The sequence below is a fragment of the Stegostoma tigrinum genome, chromosome 30 (genome assembly GCF_030684315.1).
Source record: "Stegostoma tigrinum isolate sSteTig4 chromosome 30, sSteTig4.hap1, whole genome shotgun sequence".
In the NCBI taxonomy this organism is placed as follows: Eukaryota; Metazoa; Chordata; class Chondrichthyes; order Orectolobiformes; family Stegostomatidae; genus Stegostoma; species Stegostoma tigrinum.
The window spans coordinates 19,702,991-19,725,460 of NC_081383.1; the positions used below are offsets into that span (position 1 = coordinate 19,702,991).

At 42.0% G+C, this 22,470-nt stretch overlaps 1 protein-coding gene across 1 annotated transcript in view; it reads left to right on the plus strand.

Moving 5' to 3' along the window:
- The first annotated feature begins 1,130 nt into the window (after positions 1-1,130).
- Positions 1,131-22,470, plus strand: part of LOC125465648 (PDZ domain-containing protein GIPC3-like) — a 79,626-nt gene continuing 58,286 nt past the window's right edge. Inside the window, exons 1-3 of the mRNA XM_059638424.1 lie at positions 1,131-1,382; positions 8,608-8,793; positions 14,641-14,821. Of these exons, the coding sequence (XP_059494407.1) occupies positions 1,131-1,382; positions 8,608-8,793; positions 14,641-14,821 (619 nt within the window). The remainder of the gene's footprint in view (positions 1,383-8,607; positions 8,794-14,640; positions 14,822-22,470) is intronic.

Sequence of the window (22,470 nt, forward strand, 5' to 3'; positions counted from 1 at the left end):
TTTTGTGGTTCGCCTGACTACACATTGACTAGTGGCCATTTCCTCCCCTTTCCCTCACATTCAGGTTGAGGTGGGTCTCAAGGATTTACAGTGAGGCCTTGGAGTTAATAAACTGATGGCTGCTTACTATTGCAGAGGATGGGCAACAACCCACTCATTCAAAACCTGCTTGGATATGGGAGAGATAATGGGAAGCTCAGATGCTGGAGAATCTGAGATAACAAAGTGTGGAGCTGGATGAACACAGCAGGCCGAGCAACATCTTAGGAGCACAAAAGCTGACGTTTCGGGCCTGGACCTTTTTCTGATGAAGGGTCTGGGTCCGAAACGTTAGCTTTTGTGCTTCTAAGATGCTGCTTGGCCTGCTGTTCTCATCCAGCTCCACACTTTGTTATCTCTGCTTGGATATGGGTTTTGTTTTGAAGCAGTCGTCTTGTTACAGTGGTGAAAAGGAAGTTAACTGGGAAATATATCAAATAACTTAATCTCAAGATGTTAAAAAGAATCAGAACTTTTTTTAATTAACAAGTTGTGGAATCTATTAAACGAGAAGTACTACATTCTAAGTATTTCTTGCAATGTGTACTTTCTCCTTTAAAGCAAAGCCACTACAAATTAACCAATTCTGATTAAATTGTTTGCCTCTCAGCTCCTTTTTACCCCTGTCATATTGGCAGAACCATCTACACATAGAGGCACAGATGTTTGCACGTGAAACTGTCTGGTAAATGAATTTCTCCGGGCACCTCAGTAAAATTCCTGAGGTAAAAAAGACAGAAGTTGCCTTTGAAGCTCAATACTTTAGCAGACGTGTTGCTTCTGAGTCAGAATGCAGTTGCACTCTCTGGCAAAACTTACTCCAATGCTTCAAGCTTGCTGTTTGACAATTAGAACTGCAGTTGACTCTCTAAGGTAGGGATACTGTAGCATCTCTTTTCACTGTAATGAGATTACTTAGTCAGATAAGTATAAGGTTTTATGCTTGGAGCTCTCATGTTACTCACATACGCTTCCAATGTGTGGCAGTCATCTTTAATTCAGAAGCAGGCAATACTACTTTCCAGACAAAGATGCTGCGTGGGTCTAGGAGAAAATGTAAAAAAGCAGCAAAACTTGAAGGGAACAGGCAGATGGAGAACGGAGTGACTGATGAAAATCAAAGGGGTCCCATGGTGCAAGGACAAAAACAGGGTACAGCTGACTCTGGGGTTCCTACTCATCCTGCACCTCCTCCTCCCCCTCCTGCTTCACGGATTAAGCCCAGACTGATATTTCACACACAGCTGGCTCATGGCAGTCCAACTGGCAGGATTGAAGGCTTCACCAATGTTAAGGAACTGTACACTAAAATCGCAGAGGTCTTTGAGATCTCACCAGCTGAGGTGGGTACAGCTGAGAGAGTAAGCTGTCATTATTTATCAGTTGCGGACTAACTTTTTACTTCAATACTTTGGCAGTTGGAGCTAAAAGGATATTCTTTTATGTGTACAAGACCTATACAACACAGAAACAAACTGTTTATGTGAGGAGTTTCTTTCTGGAGATGGGTATAATTGTACACTAATTAGATTTCAGAACTTAGACCAAGTAGCTAATATTATACAATCAAAATGTTATGAATGTTTCATGTAGATGTTAAGGCTTATTTTGTGCATAGAGACTTGTAATTTTTTTATCTTTGAGATACATTGCTTGGAAGATATGACTAATAAGATTGAATATATGATATTTCTCTATACATGTGGTGGAGTTACCTCAATTAAAAATAAATAGACTAATTGATGTGTTAAGAATGTAACAGAGAAATGCTGTATGAGCATGTTGGCTTACAGATTCTTATTTTGGGGAAATGCAGGCATCAAAATTATGCGATAACAAGGTGTGGAGCTGGATGAACGCAGCAGGCCAAGCAGCATCTTAGGAGCAGGAAGGCCTAGACCCATCTTCAGTCTTCCTGCTCCTCTGATGCTGCTTGGCCTGCTGTGTTCATCCAGCTCCACACCTCGTTATCTCGGATTCTCCGGCATCTGCAGTTTCTATTATCTCTGATCAAAATTATGATTCCTTTGTCTGAATGATGTGGCATGATTCACTCTGCAGGTTTACTGTATCATTCTTACCATTTGCCTTCCCATCTGCTTTTGTGTTATCCACAAACTTAGCTATAATACATTAATGTGTCTCATCCAAGTTACAAATACACATTGTAAATAATTGTGGTGCCAGCAGTGATCACTGTAGCACTCCACTATTTAGTTGCCATCCTGAAAACATTCCGTCCCCATTCCAACTCAGTCATCTCAGCTCCAGGACATGTCTGCAGGAGTTCCTCAGGCTGTCTTCACATTGCGTATACACTTCATTGTGTTGTGTGGTACTCCACTGTGCTAAGTTGGACAGTTTCAAACAGACCTAATAAGGCACAAAGCTTGGCATCTATGCTGTGGGTCATCATCAGCAGCAGTATTGTATTCCACACCAATCGGTTATCTCTTGACCTGGCATATCACCTACTCTACCATTATCATCAAGCTGTGAGATATACTCTGGTTCAATGAAGAATGCAGGAGGGCATGCCAGGAGCAGCCTCGGGAATACATAAAACTGAGGCGTAAAAGGGTCCCCAAATATCCCCATCTTCAAATGATGGGGGATCCCAGCGTATCAGTACAAAAGACAAAGTGTATTTGTGTCTATCAACAGTGAGCAGTGTTGAGTGGATGACCCATCTCAGCCTTCTGTTGGGGTCCTCAGCATCATGAATACCAATCTCTAACCAAATTGATTCACTTCTTATGATACCCAGAAATAGTTGGAGGCACCAAATGCTACAAAGGCTATGAACCCTGACAACATTCTAGCAATACTACAGCAGTTTTGTGCTCCAGAACTAGGTACACCGCTAGCCAAGCTCTTCCAGTACAGCTACAACTCTGGTATCTACCAGATAATGTGGATAATTTGCTAAGTAATGCCCTGTCTAAAAAAAGAGATACATTCAGCCTGGCTAATTACCATGCTATTAGTCTACTCCAGATTTATCAGTAAAGTGATGAAAGGAATCATTGAAATGCTATGAAAAAACACATACTCAGGAATAATCTACTCACTGATGCTCAGTTTAGGTTCCATCAGTTCCGTTTAGCTCTTGAATTCATTACATCCTTGCACTGAACATAGACGAAAAACTAAACTCCAGAAATGAGGTGAGAGGCACTGTTCATAAAAATAATCAATCGTCAATTGACTGGATGGGCAATAGTGCCCAATAGAGGAGTAAAATTGAAAGAAAAGAATGCAGGGAAGGCAAAATAAAATGGCAACATGCAGAGATACAAACACAGAGGTAGAAGTGAATAAATCTGAAAGAACATTATAAGTTTTTAAGAAAGCAAGAAATAAATAAGGCGAATTGTCTTATCAAAGATAATGGGAACTGCAGATGCAAGACAATCCGAGATATCAAAGTGTAGAGCTGGATGAACACAGCAGGCCAAGCAGCGATACGGTTAGGGAGCACAAAAGCTGACATTTCGGGCCTAGACCCTTCATCAGAAAAAGGAGAGGGTTCTGAAATAAATAGGGAGAGAGGGGCAGGCGGAACGAAGATGGATAGAGGAGAAGATAGGTGGAGAGGAGACAGACAAGTTAAAGAGGCAGGGATGAAGCCAGTAGAGGTGAGTATAGGTGGGGAGGTGGGGAGGGAATAGGTCAGTCCTGGGAGGACGGACAGGACAAGGGGCCGGGATGAGGTTAGTAGGAAGGAAATGGGGGTGTGGCTTAAGGTGGGAAGAGCAGCTTTATCTGACCCCAATCCCATCTCCAACACCACGATCCTTTCCATTAACAGGTTAGGGAGGCGGGGACGAGCTGGGCTGGTTTTGGGATGCGATAGTGGAAGGGGAGATTTTGAAACTTGTGAAATCCACATTGATACCATTGGGCTGCAGGGTTCCCAAGCGCCATATGAGTTGCTGTTCCTGCAACCTTTGGGTGGCATCATTGTGGCACTGCAGGAGGCCCAGGATGGACATGTCATCTAAGGAATGGGAAGGGGAGTTGAAATGGTTTGCGACTGGGAGGTGCAGTTGTTTATTGTGAGCTGGGCATAGGTGTTCTGCAAAGCCATCCCCAAGTCTCCGCTGGGTTTCCTCAATGTAGAGGAGCTCACAACGGGTAATCCTATTCTTCCCAAAGATTATCATGCTCTTTATCCCGATAATTTAATGTGTTAAAGGAATGTACAACATAAACACTCCTTGATCTGGATTTTTAATAAAAGATACTCCTGATTATTTTTTTAAAAATTAGTTTGCAGGGTGAGTATTTTGATGGCTTAACCAGCATTTATTGTCCATTCTTAACTTGCCCAAAGATAGTTAAGGCTCGAACACAATACTGTGTGTTCAGAGTCACACATAATCCAAATGAGATAGGTATGGCAGATTTATTTCCCTAAAGGACATTAGTGAACAAAATAGTCTTTATGATAATTGATAATGCTAACATCCCATCTCTATCGCTCAATCATGTCACTTTGGTCACAATGGAATTCTCCAATCCCATTTGGAGAGAAGCAACTTAAGTTTAATATCAAATTAAAGATCAGCCCAAACTTCCTTTAACTGTATGTTAACAGACCTGAGGCCATGTTCTTTGGTTAATGTAAACACTTTACCTCTGATACCCCAGCTGCAGTTGCAAGTTGATTCAGACAGTGTGAAATTCCGATGTCCTGTCTGATCTAAGAGCAGCTTTATCTGACCCCAATCCCATCTCCAACACCACGATCCTTTCCATTAACTGAGTTTCTTTGTAGGGTCTGCAGCCCTTTCTTTGCCCAGATACCCATCTATACTTTCTAATTCACTTGAGGGTGACACTTCCAATGCCTTAATTGCCTGCAGCCATGCAAATAGCATCAGCTTCCCTTCAAGATCATTATCTCAGCCAAAAATTTGAATCTCATGTTTCAACTTCTTTTGGTGGCTTGCTGTTCTGTCTTTGTAAACCACGTACGCCCCTCCTGATCCATATGTTCATTCATATATTTTCATGCTTATTTGCAGTATCTATGATCCATCTTGTTGCCCTATCTAGCCATTCTGTTTCTTCCTGCCTATGAAGGCACTCCCCACTCCTAAAGCACTGGAAATTCTCACCCTTTCTTTCCCTTCACTGCACCTTTGGCATTTCCTGAGAACAAAAGGATCCAATTTCATGACAAAATGTGGGCCATACAACATTGAGAACAGAAAATTGGCTTTTGGTTGCTGCAGTTATCTTCCTGTAATTCTCAGGGGCTTGTCATAAATAGCTTCATTATTCATACACGTAGCTTGAACTTTCAAAAGTATATCTATAATCATCAGCCTGTGATTTTACATGAAAAATAATTTCCAGAAGTATTCTTGCAAGGTAATGGCATCATTGAAGCAAACACAAAAAGACAGTTTATTTTAGATTAGGCAAAGAATATAATTTATAACAAAATAAACCTGTTGACATGCTTACCTCTTCTAGCATAGAATTATTAATGGCTGTAGAAGTTGTTAGAAGCACAAATAGAGATTGCTGGAAAAGCTCAGCCAGTCTGCTAGCATCTGCGACCAGAAATCAGAGTTATTGTTTCCGGTCTGGTGACCCTTCCTCAGAACTGATGGTATCTAGGAAATTGTTAGTTTATGTGCAGAAGATAGGGTGGGGGGGATGGGCTGAGAAGTAAACAATCGGTGGGGATAGAGCCCAAAGAGAGAGAAGAACAGTTGGACAGACAAAGGTGTGGATAATGATCTAGCTAGAGGGTGACTACCTGTTAATGGAGGCTGTTAGTGGTGAACAATAGGTGGAGTGTAATAGCGGACTATGTAATAACAAGGCCTAGCATGCGGGATGGGGGCAAGGACAGTTCAGGCCATAAAATTATTGAATTTAATATTGAGTTGGAGGGCTGCAGGGTCCCCAAGTGGAAAATGTGATGTTGTTCCTTTACCTTGTGCTGATCTTCACTGGAACACTATGGCAAGCCAGAGACAAGGGTGTCGGCCAGAGAACAGAGTGTTGTGTTAAAGTGGCAGGCAACTGGAAGCTCAGAGTCTCTTTTGAAAGCAGAATGTAGATGTTCTGTAGATAACAAAGTGTGAAGCTGGATGAACACAGCAGGCCAAGCAGCATCTTAGGAGCACAAAAGCTGACTTCATCGGTCTAGGCCTGAAACGTCAGCTTTTGTGCTCCTGAGATGCTGCTGGGCCTGCTGTGTGTTCATCCAGCTCCACACTTTGTTATCTTGGATTCTCCAGCATCTGCAGTTCCCATTATCTCTGCAGATGTTTTGTGAATTGGTCACCCAGCCTACGTTTTGCTTCTCCAGTGTAGAGGAGACAACATTGTGAGCAGTGAATGCAATAGACTAGATTGTGTGGTGTGCAGGTAAAGTACTGCCTCACCTGGAAGGTATGTTTGGGCACTTGGATACTGGGCAGAGAAGAGGTAAATGGGTGGGTTTTATACCTTTGATAGTTGCAGGGGAAGATGCCATGGGTAGTGAGGGTTATTGGGAGTGAAGGAAGTGAGGACCAGGGTCTCCTGGAGGAAATGGTCCCTGTGGAAGGCGGCCAAGGGAGGGGAGGGAAAGATGTGTCTGGTGGTGGCATCTTGCTGGAGGTAGCAGAAATGGTGGCTGATGATCTTCTGGATGTGAAAGCTGGTGGAATGGTAGGTAAGGACAAGGGGAACCCTTTCACTGTTGTGGGAGGTATGAAAAGGAGTGAGGCCCAAAGTGTGGGATATGGGTCGGATGTGGTTGAGGGCCCTGTCAACAACGGTGCTGGGGAATCCTTGGTTGATGAAGTAGCTGGGCAGTTTCGTGGCACCCTTGTTGAAGTTGACATCATTGGAACATATGTGATGGTGACAGAGGAACTGGGAGAAGTCTTTACAGGAAGCAAGATGCGAGGCTGTATTGTCCAGGTAGCTGTGGAAGATGGTGGGTTTAGAGTAGATATTAGTGGCTAGTCTATCCCCTTAAAAGGATACAGAGATGTCAAGGAAGGGATTGGAGGAGTCAGAGATAGATCAGATGAAAGTGGAAATTGGAAGCAAAATCGATGAACTTCCCCAATTGCGGATGAGAGAGGGAAGCAGCGATATACAGGGATATCATTGATCTATCGGAAAAAGAGTTGTGAATGGGGACCAGAATAAGACTGGAACAAGGAATATTCCACGTACTCCACAAAGCGATAGGTGTAACTGGGGTCCATGGAGGTACCCATCTGACCTGAAGTTGACAGGAGTTAAAAGAGAAGTTGTTCAGGGTGAGGATGAGCTCAGCCAGGTGAGGGTGGGTGGTGGTGGGTGGGGACAGTTCAGGCCTTTGCTTCAGGAACAAACAGAGAGCCCTGAGACTAGCCTGATGGGGGATTGATGTGTAAAGGGATTGCACGATGATGGTAAAGTGGAGGTGGCTGTGAACTGGAAATTTTGAAACTGGTGTAAAGTGTGAGAGGAATCACGGATGTAAGTGGGCAGGCGTAATATTCCAATTAGAAGTTGTTATTGTGAAATAATAAATGTGCTGGAGATCGTATAGAGATACAGGAAAGTTAGGACTTTAAATGATGTAATGAAATGCAACAATTTATCAACATTGCTGAATCATCAATACATAATAATAATGGCCTCATTTAACTATCAGTTGTGCAAATCACAATTATATATTGAAACAATAAAAATTTAGCTACACTAATTCTTCCACACTTCTTTTACTTTTATCTTGGCATGGGTTCTTTTCTGATATAAATAAACATAGTTTTACACCTTCACATGAGAACAATGTTATTGAACCCTGTTATTTACCTGATGACCAAGAAGCTCAAAATTGCCTGAAATGTAAGGCTAAATAGTTGGAGTTTGTTGGTATCTCAATGTTTGAGGGTTATTCATGTCAGGAGGAGTCAGAATAGACGTGCAAGAAATTTTTCAGCAACTAATGAAAAATGATTCAAAAATGAACAATATAGATGTACATCAGTGGATTGAGGGTTTCCAACATTTGCATACAGAACAGAGATAATTCTTATGTACACTTGCAAATTAAATGCAGGGTAATTGCTACCTTTCTGTGGGACTATAGTATAGACCAGTTATGATTCTGAATATGACAGATTCAGGAGAAACCACTTGGAAAAATGGGATTTGTAAGGCTATATATAACCCTTACTCTAAACTTCAATAACATATCAATGAATTTTTATTGTATCTCAGGAAGTATTAACCAGTTGGCTGATAAGCAATAGCATTAATTGTGTTATGCCTCAGGTGTGGACATAATATTATACTCTAAACGTCTTTATCGATACTTGTACCACAAATAATATATTCTTTTTTATTTTCAAATGTTTGTGTGTTTTTATTTGGAAAAAATATTTTTAGTTATGTGATAAATATCCAGGCCAGTCTGATTGGATACATGTTCTCATGCCCATATTTATTATTACAAGAAAGGTTACAGTTGAAATACGAACCTTAATCATTTCAAAGACTACTCGTCAAACTTCACATTGTTTGTGATGTATTTTAAATGCTTCTTTTGTTTTGTCTTAACAGATTCTTTTCTGCACATTAAATACTCATAAAGTCGACATGCAGAAATTATTGGGAGGCCAGATTGGACTGGAGGACTTTATCTTTGCCCATGTAAGAGGACAAATGAAGGAAGTGGAGGTGACAAAGTCAGAAGATGCTCTTGGTCTGACCATCACTGACAATGGAACAGGCTATGCTTTCATTAAGGTACAGAAGCACAAGCTGTGGACACTCTGCTCAAGTACAGCTCAATAAATCAGGGGTTAGGGAGAGCAAAATGATGTAAAGAATGAAATATTAAAACAGTCAGTGTGATTCAGGACATAAAAAAGTTTGATAAAAACTAAACAAAAATGGTGATAAATATAAAATTACTTGACATTTAATTATGCTTTTGATTTAAAAAGAGAAGGTTTTTGTGCCACACGTAGGTACAAGCTGGCTCAGTGTGGAGCTGCATTGGCAACAAGTCCAAATTAAAGGTTAATGTATTCAATTAAAGGTAGGTGTCAGCACATGTTGACACATAGTTGCTTCAGCTTTATTAAGAAAGTCAAGATACTAGTCAACCTGGCTTCGAATATGAAGAAATGTGTCTGAGCTGTATGAAGTCAAAGGAAAGCTGAAAAAAATGATCACTACACCAATTCTTTGAGCAAAGGTAGCTGTCATCTATTTCAGACAATGCTCTTGCCGAAACCCATTTGAATACGTGGAAGATGTAATATTTTCCCAGATGACCACTTCCAATGCTTTGTGGTTTTTGCCACCTCTACCAGTGTGTGGTACTGGATGGTTTAAGGTAGTTCACTGCTGCCAATTTTCCTTCATCTTTTCCTTTTTCATGGGTGTACGTAGTGATTCGTGGTAGAGGATTCCACAATAGAGTATCGACAGAAGAGGCTCTGTTCTGTTAGAAATCAGGAAGTTTTGCAATTGGTCAGGCATAATCATTACTAGGTTCTTACAGAGTTCTGTTTCTCTACAGGTATCTGCATGTAACCGTTTCCCAAAAGCTAAAATAGAACTCCTGTCGCCACCCACAGACTGTGTGCAACATTACTAAAATGGTTGTAATCAGTGTAACATCAACATTAACCATTTCATAATTATTACATTAGACAATTACAGGATTGCACAATTTGGAGCTTTCGGATGTCGCCCAGAGAACACATGGTGATTAGAGTATTCGTGGCAACAATAGCAGAATTAGACCACCAGGTGGCGACAGACTAAAATGAACAAAACATTTAGGAGCAGTTATTTTTTGGCAGAGACGGAGAAATAGAAATTTCCTCCATCTTGGCAAATTCTCCAAGAATTCTATCCTCACTGACATGTGGTGTTGCTCAACTACAGGCCACTGGCATTGAGAGGCCCACGTTTTACAGCACTGAAATGTATAGCTTTGAAGGCCTAAGGCTTGGTGCAATGTGGCATCAGAGTGGACCTCTGGCACCATCACATAGGGTTTGGATTTGACAAACAGTAGATGGAAACCTTGTGTGGAAATGCCACTTATTGTTTACAGAACAGTCAATGGGCAGGTCAATGATGTCATTGAGGATCAAGTTGAGCAGGACTTTGCAGTCCCCTCCAAATTCTACAAGGAATACATGGGGAAACAGGGCCGAGGTGAGTAATTAGGGGGCATAATAGGGTAGCAGCTGAGCTTATTGTTGTAATCAGGACCTGTGGGTTTAGGCATTGTGCCTTCACAGAAAGACTGATGCAGAGCAGCCATAGGGTTGAGCATATAGAAAATGAGCTGAGCAAATAAGCTCCTGGCAGAGGCAGCAAAGATCCCAACTAGAGATTTGGACTGGGCATTGTCAGAGAGGCAATCAGCAGCACAGACTTAACATGGACAGTATCCTAATGCGATGTGGGCCATGTTCATCCAGTTGGTGGGTCCTCAATTGAGGAGTAGAGCCAATCTTATGAGGAATCCAGATTCAGAAAGCAGACATCGCTCAGGATGGAAAAGTAGCAAAAGGTCACAGTGGGTATGTTGGGCAGTTTCCAGTGCGGGATAAGTTGGTGCCCTGTAGCAAGGGAATTCGGACAGAGGCTGAGCTACCTGCAGATGGCTAAGGGGCAGTGCTTCCCAATTTCTTCCCAATGTGACACCATGCCTCAGGCTTCATTGAGGAGGCACAGTGCCAGGGAAGGTCAGAGAATTGTTGAGCAGGTTGAGAGGAGAGGGTTTTAGAGTTGAAAATTGTTGAACAGGGAGGGTTTAAAACTGATGGGTTTTCCCTGAAAAGAGTGGAGATCCACCTGTAACAGTAAATGGGCCTTGGAAAACCAGATCACCACAGTAAGGAAAAGAAAACAACAATTAGAGGGATATAATTTCTGTCAAAACATAAAGTAAATTCCACAGCTGCCATTGAGCCTTAGAGCATGTGACTCCAAAATCATCTGGCCTAGATGTTGGGTAGCTCTGGTGTAGAGACCATGTTACCCAAAACTGCCCATCCCTCAAGAACTGTGGGAGATCCAAGATGGTGCTGGAGGAGGAAGGTCAAGATGCACTGGCAGTTTTTCATTGCAAAAGTGAGCATGAACAGAAATGACTATGCTTCTGGCTGATTCCACTCCCATTGGAGGCATAGAATCATAGAGAATCGTAGAGTGATGACTGGTAACTCCTACTCAGTTTGCACATCAGTGCAGCCAACATAAGCGATATCAAACTGATGCAGACAGTCAGGTTGTGAGAACTCGAGGATTCAGTGCCATTGCTAGATTCCCCAAGGTGCTATATCTCACAGACTGCAGATATTGGCCAGCCAATGACCTGCATTAACAGGAGAGGATACCATTCCATCAACATGCAACAAGTCTGCACAAATCGCCAGCAAATTCTGCAGGTGCCTGAATGGGGCCCTGCCAGCAGCCATGACACCTACCCACTGAGTTTCCCCAGTTTTCCTTCTTTCCCCCCCTCACTCCCATCATGCCTTAAACAATAGGTTCCTGCTGACAAAGGATGAACATTGAAGAGATAACGAAGAAAAAGATTGCTAGGTTAGAGCAGTGGAACAATACAATGGTAAACCATGGGATGACCCGAGTCACCTCTGAGTAGACTCTCGGTTGGCTCAAGATGAGGTCCAGCTGGCTGTATCATTCAGATTTCCTCAGTAAGCATCAACTGGTCTGCTGGACATGACACAAATATCCTGGTGCTGCAGAATGGATTTTAGAGATGGGTGTGGGGATAGAGTTTGATCACAGATGAATTAGTGAAGTACAAAGCATCCACAGCTAAGGAAGAAGATGGAGAAAATGAAGACCATTTGTCACTTTTGAAAAGCCAAGAGGAGCTGCATGGAGGACTCTAAAAAACAAGTATCAGAGATCATAGGAAGTGGACAGAAATCACAGGCTCCAGCCCCAGCACACACTCCCAATCAGGCATAGTATGCTCCATTACATCCTTGGGCCCTATTATTGGATCTTGACACATCCTGTTGTCCAGGGCTCTGATTAACACTTGATCCTTTCTGCTGCAGCCATCCAACAAATCAAAGCTCATTTTAAATGATGCTGTTGCCATTCATGTCAATTCTGAGCCCGGGTCCCATCACTCACAGCCACCTGGTTCTGCTGGACTGTGCAATAGGTGACTCTACTCACCCTGGTCTCTCCCAACCAGCTTGTGGAATGGACATGATCCCCCTGCAATGCCAAAGGGCCTCCGACAGTGGTTGGAGATTCCAGAAAACAAATAACACCATGATTACAAATATAATCCGACACAAGCAGGAACACTTTAAGTCTCTACTTACCTGAGATGCTGAGGTGCATCTAGCGTTAATTCTGTATCTTTGTTTTCTTCAGTGTGACAGCTGGGCAGTGGCCTGGGATCCCCTTAGCGGGTGTTCTTTGGCCACCGTAGACTTGGTCAGGCCCAGTATTGTGATTGTCCCTTGGTCAGGGGCTAGGCTGTGCTATATTATCACAGTAGTTTGATGAAACTGTGTCATTGGTAGAGGGCCTGAGAAGTGGCTGTCTGCAGCAGGAGCACCCTGTGAAGTGATCTCAGATACAGAAGACAGCTAATCCACCACCGTCACAAGGCACTCTTGTACATCTCTGCTGACCCGGGGAACCGTAGGGCTCTGGTGGAGATATCCAAACACCTCATCCATCTCCTAGTCTCACCATTAGTCTCATGGGTTCTTGGGCATTTGCAGGTGTGTACATACTTCCAACACCCACTGACTGATTTGCTGAATGCAGTCTCTTTGGACAGTTGCCAATTCTCAGTGAAGGAGGCAAAAAAAGCAGGCTGACAGAAATGAACAACGCCACCTGTATCCTGAATAAGTTGCTCCGCTGCCTGATCAAGTCACATACACCATCTGGAATGTCTGTTAGATTTCCATAAGCTGTGCTGAATGTCTGAAGTCTATGGGGTAGGCAGTGGTCACATAGCTATAGAGGTGGTCTGAAGCAGTGACTTTAAAGCTGGCACCAACATAACTGACCACATCAGCCAAATATACAGCCTCTGCCTCAGTCCTTGCCTGGGGCAGTGAATGGTTATTTTTCCATTGCTCAACCACCATACCGATGATGTGAGACTCCACCGGGGTGAAAGGGCTACATGTGTAGGGACCTGCCTTTCCCTCTTTGCAAAGTCATGTGGCAACCTGGGGTGCCATCTGTTAACCAATAGCATTATTAATCTGGCATGCCTATCGACTGGACTTTACAGAGTCTCTGAGGGATATTGCGTTGTTGAGCTAATTATATTTGCATTAAATTCATTTGCACTATAATTTCAAATTTCAGCAAACTTGCCTCACCTTATTTAAGATAAAGGTAAGTTGCTTATTTGAACAAATGAGCTTTAAGTGCTGGCATTTTAATTTCTCCTCACCTGAACAAATTGAACAAATGGAATGAACAGAAAGTATTTTGTATTGCTCATAATGATGTCCCAAATGTATCAAAAATAACAATCTGTTAGAGCTCCATCAGTTAAAACACATTAAAATTAAATGTTAAGAAAAAATCAAAAGAACTGCGGATGCTGTAAATCAGGAACAAAAACAAAGTTGCTGGAAAAGCTCAGCAGGCCTGGCAGCATCTGTGAAGAAGAAAACAGAGTTAATGTTTCGGGTCCGGTGACCCTTCCTCAGAACTCTGAGCCGAAACATTAACTCTGTTTTTTTCCTTCACAGATGCTGCCAGACATGCTGAGCTTTTCCAGCAACTTTTTTTTGTTCAAAATTTAAATGCTGCTGGTTGGAAAGCATTTACATTATCTGATTATTGGCTTAACAACATTTCTATGTGAAAAGGTATCACGTTGAACAGGAACCAATCAGTGTCAGTAACAGACTCCTTAAATTGTTAAAATAAGCAAACATGCTAAACTAATGCCAGAATACTTGTGTTCAAAACTTCAACTTTACAGGACCAGAAAACTGGAAAAAAGGTGAGTTTCTGGTTTCTTGGACTTCTGCTCATTTCATGATGGTTCTTCCAGCTGAAATCATATCCTCACGAGATTCATATACCTTACATATCTGTTCTCATCCTGTCCCCTAGATCTTGTTGACACTGTTTTGTTAATTTATAGCTTGATTATGCATTATCACACTAAGAACTGTTCAGTTCTAGCAGATTAAACTCCAGTGATAACATTGTAGCATCATTTTGTAGATAAAACATTACCCTAGAGAATCAGTTAAAAGATTAAATAATCAAATTTCTCAAAACCAAGCAAGCAATCATATGAAGATGTAAAATGCTAGAAACAACTTAACTTATAAACATTTAAAAATCATTCAGGGAAGACCTTCCTCCAATCTCAGGGTTAAGTTAGTAACATTGCTTCCACATGTCTAAGCATAGCTTTTGATGTGAAATACCAGCTAAAGTCAAATTAATGATTTCTTTCTGTCTTTAATTAATGTAATGAGTTGTTGAAACTGTGCCTGTATATTGAACTTTGAAACGCTTTATGAAAAGATCAATCTCTTTCATATGGCTAATTAAATTCATTTTTACTAAACAACAACATTGATTTCACAGAGGATAAAAGAAGGCAGCACAATCGATAGAATCAAGACAGTCTGTGTTGGAGATCACATAGAGGGAATAAACGATCAAACGATCGTAGGTTGTCGGCACTATGAAGTTGCCAAGATGTTGAAAGATTTGCCCAAAGGTCAACCATTTACACTTGGATTAGTCGAACCAAGAAAGGCTTTTGGTGAGTCATTCAACAAAGCAGTCTACATTCAAATCACATATTGTTAATGTTTTCTATATAAGGTAATATTTATTTTGTTAAGACATTCTTAACCTATTCATTAAAACCAATCCAAATGTAATTATGCAACAATATATTAATAGATGACTTTAAAATGTCATTGTAATTGTAATACTTATTAACTTTGCTTCATTACTGATGAAACTATTAACCCTGTCTGGGCAGGTTTGGAATTGCTGTAATTTTTTACAGAGGTCTATTATTATAGGTTTGTAAATGGCTGAATACTCCACATCAGCCAATAAATAAATATTTTGTTGTTTGACAGTTTAACAGTGAATTTGGTGTTAATAGCTCTATTGGAGAGAAAGTGGATATCAGATACCAGAGCTTGTGAGGGATATTCCACTCATAGAGAACACAGCAGAATGAAAAAAGGAAGTTTAATAATTTTTGTTTAACTATTGAGGCTGCCCATAGCTGAGTGCAATGGACTCTGGGAAATGTCATTCACTATGCTGGCTGGCTGCTCCCACAAGCTGCATATCACAGTGGAGCAAGCCCAGCTTGGCAATTAGAGGTCCATCTGGGCGAACAAGGAAAGTATTGAATGCTGCTATGGAACGATTGGAGAGTGAATGCCAAAAAGCAATGGCTATGCACAATGCTTGCAGTGATATATTCCTAGAATGTTTGCCAGTTCCCAACTTAGGGGTAAATCTTATTCGACTGACCTCACAAGAAGTGTAAACAGCACTGAAAAATAGAGCTACTTTAACTGAAAACAGAAACTGCTGGAGATCATTTTGCAGGTCTGGCAGCAGCCATGGAGAGAGAGCAAGCTAATGTTTCAAGTTCAGGCGACTCTTCATCAGAACTGAAGTGAAGTGTGGAGGAATCAGAATCAATGCAATGATATGAGAGTGTGGATCTGGGGGTTGGGTGGGGGGGAGGTGTTGGTGCAGGGCGGTGGGAAGTGTTAGAGCACTGGGGGAGGAAGGGTTTTGATAGTTCAGATTAAGCAATTGGAATATGAGAGTTACAGAACAATGGTGAGTCTAACTGCAAGTCTGGAAAGGACTGATATTCCCACTAGAGTGCAGGAAATGAAGGCAGGGTGACAGAGAATGTAACAAGTAAAGTTAAAAGAAAGGGAAGAATTGGTTCACAATTTGAAGCTGTTGAACTCAATATTGTGCCCAGAAGATTGTAAACTGCCTAGTCTGAAGATGAGAATTTCCACCTTCAGATTGTGCTGTGATTCACTGGAGCATGGCAACGTGCTGAGGACAGACATGTGGGCATGTGAGCAAGATACTGTGTTAAAATGACCGGCTACAGGAAGTCAGAGTCATGCTTGTGCACCAACTGGAGGTGTTCTGCAAAGCAGCCAGCCCCAGCCTGCATTTGGTTTATCCAATATAGAAGTGCAATGAATACACAAGTTTGGAGAAGGTACGGGTGAAATGCTGCTTCCCTAGGAAACATTGTGTAGGCCCTTGGATGGTGAGCAGGGAGAAGGTGAAAATGCAAGTGTTGCATCTTCTGTGGTTACATGGGAAGATGCCGTGGGAAGGGGTGGTAGTGTTAGTGGCTGAGGAATGGACTAGAGTGTCTTGCAGGAAATGATCCCTGCAAAATGCAGACAGGAGGGTGAGGGGAAGGTGTGTTTGGTGGTGGAGTTCGGCTGGAGTTCTTTGAGTGGCAGACAATGATCCTTAGAATGGTGGTGGACGGGGATTGTTCAGGCCTCTAGTCAAGGAAGAAGCCGAGGGCTCTCAGATCATCCTGGTAGGGAATGGAAGTGTAGGAAGGATTGGACATCCTTGGGGGACAGGAGGCAGTTAGGGCCAGGGAACTGGAAATTGTCAATATGGTGAAGGGCGTCAGAGGACCACCCCTTTCTTCCATGAGGCTGAACTTGTTATCTCACTAAACAATTTTTCCTTTAATCCATCCTGCTTCTGCCAAGTCAAAGGAGTGGCTATGGGCACCTGCATAGGTCCCAGTTATGCCTGCCTCTTTAAGGGGTACGTGGACATAGACCATAAGACCATAAGACATAGGAGTGGAAGGAAGGCCATTTGGCCCATCAAGTCCACTTCGCCATTTAAATCATGGCTGATGGGCATTTCAACTCCACTCCCCTGCACTCTCCCCGTAGCCCTTGATTCCCTGTGAGATCAAGAATTTGTCGATCTCTGCCTTGAAGGCATCCAACGTCCCGGCCTCCACTGCACTCCGTGGCAATGAATTCCACAAGCCCACCACTCTCTGGCTGAAGAAATGTCGTCTCATTTCCGTTTTAAATTTACCCCCTCTAATTTTGTTCCTTTTCCCAGTCCTATACTGGCCCCTTCCTACAAATCCTTTCAATGCACATTAATGACTCTTTCAGTGCTGTTTCATGGTCCTGCCTGGACCTTGAAAAATTTGCCTTTAATTTCCACCCTTCTATAACTTTCTCATCATCCATTTCCAACACTTCCCTTCCTTTCCTTGGCCCCTCTGTCTTCATATTAGGGGATATACTGTCCACTGCCATCCACTACAATGCCATTAACTAGCTTCACTGCAGCTCTTCCCACCCTACGTCCTGCAAGGATTCCATCCCATTCTCCTTGTTCCTTCAACTATGTTGAATCTATTTGGATGATACCACCTTCCAAAACAGTGATGCTGACATGGCTTCCTTCTTCCATAACTTTGGTTTCCCGCCCACTGCTTCGACAGGGCCCTCAACCACATCCGACCTATCACATGTGCTCCTGCCCTTGCCCCTTCCCATCCCAACAGCTTGATCGGGTCCCCCTTGTCCTCACTTTTCATCCCACTGGTGTCCACATTCAAAATATTATTCTTCGCCATTCAGCCAACTCCAGCAGGATGCCACCACAAAACATATCTTCCCTCACTCCCCTTAGTCCTTTCCTCAGCCACGAACACCACACCTCCTTTCCACAGCACCTTCCAATATAACCGCAGAAGGTGAAACACATGCCAGTTCACCTCTTACCTGCTCACCATCCAAGGGCCTAAACAGTTTTTCTAGGGGAAGTGGCATTCCACATATACCTTCTCCAATCTTGTATATTGTATTCGCTGCACCCAATGTGGCCTACTCTACATTGGAGAAAGCAAATGCAGACTTGGTGACCGCTTTGCCAGAACACCTCCGGTCCGTGTGCAAGCATGACCCTGACATTCCTCTAGCCGATCATTTTAATACAGCATCTTGTTCGTATGCTCACTTGTCTGCACTCAGCATGCTGCCATGCTCCAGAGAATTATTGCACAAACTGGAGGAACAATAGCTCATCTGCAAACTAGGTTGTTTACAACCTTCTGGGCTGAATATTGAGTTCAACAGCTTCAAATTGTGAACCTATTGCTTTCCTCTCTTTTAGCATTGCTTGTTAAGTTCTCTGTCGCCCTCTCTCCCCACCCCAGTAGGACTGTATGTTCTTTCCAGTCTGGCAGTCAGACACACCAATGCTCTGCCATTCTCACACTCCAATCCACTCAAAATGAACTATGAACATTCTTTCTCCCCAACATTCCAACAGTCCTCCTCCGCACTATGACATAAATGCTGTCCCCTCCACATTTCACTTCAGCTCTGATGAAGAGTTATGAAACATTAGCTTATTCTGTCTCCATGGATGCTGCCTGACTTGCTGTGATCTCCAGCATTTTTTGTTTCCAACTCAGATTCAGTATCTGCAGTAATTTGCTCCTACGTAGTTACTTTTACCTTTCTCCTGATACAAGCAGCTTCCTCTTTTAGACCAATTACTGGAAAGCTCCCAGATTGTGTTACATAAACTAACAACATCATTTCAGCTGGTACCAGATTTTCTGGTTTGAACCACTTCCTTGCATTTCTCTAACATCGTGGATGCAACCTCATGCTCTTTATCCTAATGGATTCTGCCAAATATAAAGACTGACATTTGAGTTTCCATCCTGCTTTGTAAAGGCTGCTGTCTTAGACCACACTGTCCCTATTCCTAGCCTGACATCTTTCAGAGCCTCTATTGTCTGATTCTCAGTGGTTGAACAAACTTTTATTTATTTGATTCATTGCTAAAGCATGTACCAAGATACAGTGAAAAGTGTTGCTTTGCATCCCCTATAGGCAGATCATACCAAGTAAAGTGCAGCAGGATAATAGAACTGACTGCAGTTTATTGTGTTACAACCACAGGGAAGGTGCAGGGAGAGAAAGATCAGCATTAACATGGGGAAGAAGCTGTTCTTGAATCTGTTTGTACATGTTTTCAAAATGTTTATACCTTCTGCATGACAGAAGGGGGTGAAAGAGATATAATTGGCTGGAAAGGGCCTCTGATAATGTTGGTTGCTTTCCTGAGGCTACAGGAAGAATAGATGGAGTCAACGGTGGGAAGGCTGGCTTGTGTGATGGACCTGGCTGTGTTCATGACTCTCCGTAGTTTCTAGCAGTCTTTGAAAGAGCAGTTGCCACATCACACGGTGATGCATCCACTGACCTTGAAAAACCTCTCTGTAGTACAGTTCATCCATGCCTCCGTGCACAAAGCCTCAACAGCCTGTGAGTGGTAATATCTGTTATGTCATCATATCAGGAGATCAGTTAGCTGGGATGGCTGGTTTGCAAACGCAGAGGGACACCAACAGTGCGGGTTCATTTCCTGCATTGCTGTGGGTTATCGTGAATGTCTTGCCTTCTCAATTTTGACATTTCCTGAGGCATGGTGCCCCTCAGCTTAAACTCACCAACAGTCGTCCCTCTCTCTGATGAGAAAGCAGCACCATGGCCTGATAAGACTATGGTGACTTTAACTTCCCCATCATCATACACATCATCTTGTTGTTACCATGTACATTCTCATTATACTAATTTCTGGAGCATAATCATCTGTCCAAGCGGGGGAATCACATCTTGCTGCCTCTATTATCCTGGGATAATGAAACACAATGTTCCTCACCACTAACCAACACCTCCTATATGATCTCTTGTATGTAGAGAGGATGACTCAGGCACAATGCCCCTACCTAGAATTCCTCATCTGTGAGAGTAATCTGCTGACGTGCTCTAAATGCTTCAAAACGAAGAAAAGTTACTACGTGAAAGGATAATGTGGAATAACAGAAATTTGCCCCAGCTGGAGTCAATACTTCTGACGTGAAGAGAGAGGAGAAATAGAAGTGAATAAACCAAATAGTGTTGAATTTGATTACATTGTTCTTGTTCTTCATCATGTGCCCTACTCCATCTTTTATTATCCAGTGATATCCTAATTGGTTAGTTTTGTCCCTAAACAGCTTTAGAACAACATAGAACATAGAACAATAGAGCACAGTGCAGGCCCTTTGGCCCGCGATGTTGTGCCGACCTATTAGTATACTCAGATCAATCCACCCTGCACACCCTACATTTTACTATCCTCCATGCACCTATACAAGAATCTCTTAAAAGTCTCTAAAGTATCTGACTCCACTACCACAGCTGGCAGCACATTCCACATGCCCACCACTCTCTGTGTGAAGAACCTACCTCTGCCTTTCCCCCTATACCTTCCTTCAGTCACCTTAAAATTATGTTTTAATGACACAGCGGAATATTATATGTCTTTACAGAGTAAACTTTAATTTTAACTTCGCCTTCAATAACTTTTTTTAACATTTTTTGTAGATTTACACTCACTTCATATTCTTTCGTTTTTAACTGAAATAATCTTGCATACATCTGTCTCCTATAACTGTTATGGATCTTGACAAAGCTAATCTCCTCAGCTCAGTTAAAATTTTTTTCATATTATCAAGCTCAAACTTCAAAGAAATGAAAAGCTGATTAGAATAACTTTCAATGTTTGTTTAACTTTGCAGTACCTAATACCTATTATCTATTTCTCTATCGCTGACAATTAGCACGATCCAGTCCCATTAATTACAGCCTTTCAGTAGAAGGTGTTCCTTAAGAGAATAAGGGAATAAGTACAAATCTAATTCTCCTTCAGGTCCTCTACCATCTCTAATTTTATTTGCTCCCCCATGGATTTTTTTTGTGATAAAGACACTATTTAAGTTCAAGTTGTTGTTATACTGATGTAGGCAATTCTTCTTCGTCAGCCTTTAATTATTGAAATTTATTTCTAGTTTCTTATTTAATAGTCTTTAATGATTCAGAGGATAGTCCTTCACCTGAATTAGACATTTTGTCATTCTATAGAAGTTGTTTGGCGACCCAACTGTGACCTCATCAGATATATTTAAACTACAAACAGTTGCATAAATTTGAAATCTTAACCTGATATCATGAAAGGCAATTGCTTAGGCACCTGAATTTTTAATTTGGGTGTTAAAGGTAGTGCGAATGGTGGTTTAACTGTTGATCAATAATTAATTAATTGCAGATCAGCATACATATAGTTTCTTCAAGACAGTGTTAGAAATCTCTCAAATGCTGTGTTTCTTTTGTGGTGGTGTTTATTGTTAAATATCTTCAAATTCTAAATGCATCTTTAATTGGTAACAGAAGAGACAAACATGCTCCATTATTTATTATCAACAGCTTTTTATTTATTAATGAAGTGTTGCAATTCATGTGTTTAGATTTTCAGTATATACTGCATCTTTGAAACTGTTCTTTACTCTAAGACTTGCAGTATCATATTGTATTGCAATGAAGAACACATTTATTGAGTTTATAATGTCTTTCTACTTTACGTGTCATAGGCATCTTACAGATTGAGTTCTGCCCCAAAGGAAGAGAGACACATAGGATGTTGGTGTCATTTGACGCATGAAGCACTGCACAGACTCAAACATACAGGGTCATCTGTTTACATGTGTATCTTTGTGATCTTCATATTTATAGATTGAGATTCATTCTAGGGCATCCTTGTCTGAGACTGTTTTCACTATCCTTTCCTGGTTGCCCCTGCCCTAGTTGTGGGTTCTGCTTAAGAAGTCTTGTTGATTTTCTGAAGCTCATCATGTAGATGGTGCACACTGTTTGTACTGTGTAATGGTGGTTGAGAGGGTGAATAGTTTGGATGTGATGCCAATCATGCAGGCTGCTTTATCTTGGAAAGTTTCAAGCCTCTTGAGTGTTGTTGGAGCAGTACCCATCCAGGCAAGTTGAGAGTATTCCATTACATTCTTGATTTGTTTCTCTGTAGATGGTGGACAAGGACTGGGGAGTCAGGAGCTGAGTTACTTACAGCAGGATATTTACCATCCAGGTTATATGATTTTAGTAGAAACAGAGTAGGTAAAAATGGAGGAGGTATAGCAGTCTTGATTAAAGATAGTATCATAGCCCCTGAATGAGGTGTAGCTCCTGAATTAGAATCCCTGTAGTGGGAGGAGAAAAACAGGAAGGGAGCACATACTTCACTATAGGCCTCCGAATAGTAGGGAGGGGGTAGAAAATAGCATTTTCAGGCAGATTATGGAAATTTCCAGGACAAAAAGGCTATGATAGTCGGTGATTTCAATTGCCCTAGGATAGATGGGAAAAATGTCAAGTGTGAGACACGGAAGGGGAGGAATTCCTAGAATGTGTGCAGGAGAGCTTACTGGAACAGTACATTTCCAGTACTGCTAAGGAAGTCATTATGTTGGATCTGGTACTGTGAAATGAGGCAGGCCAGGTGGAGAAA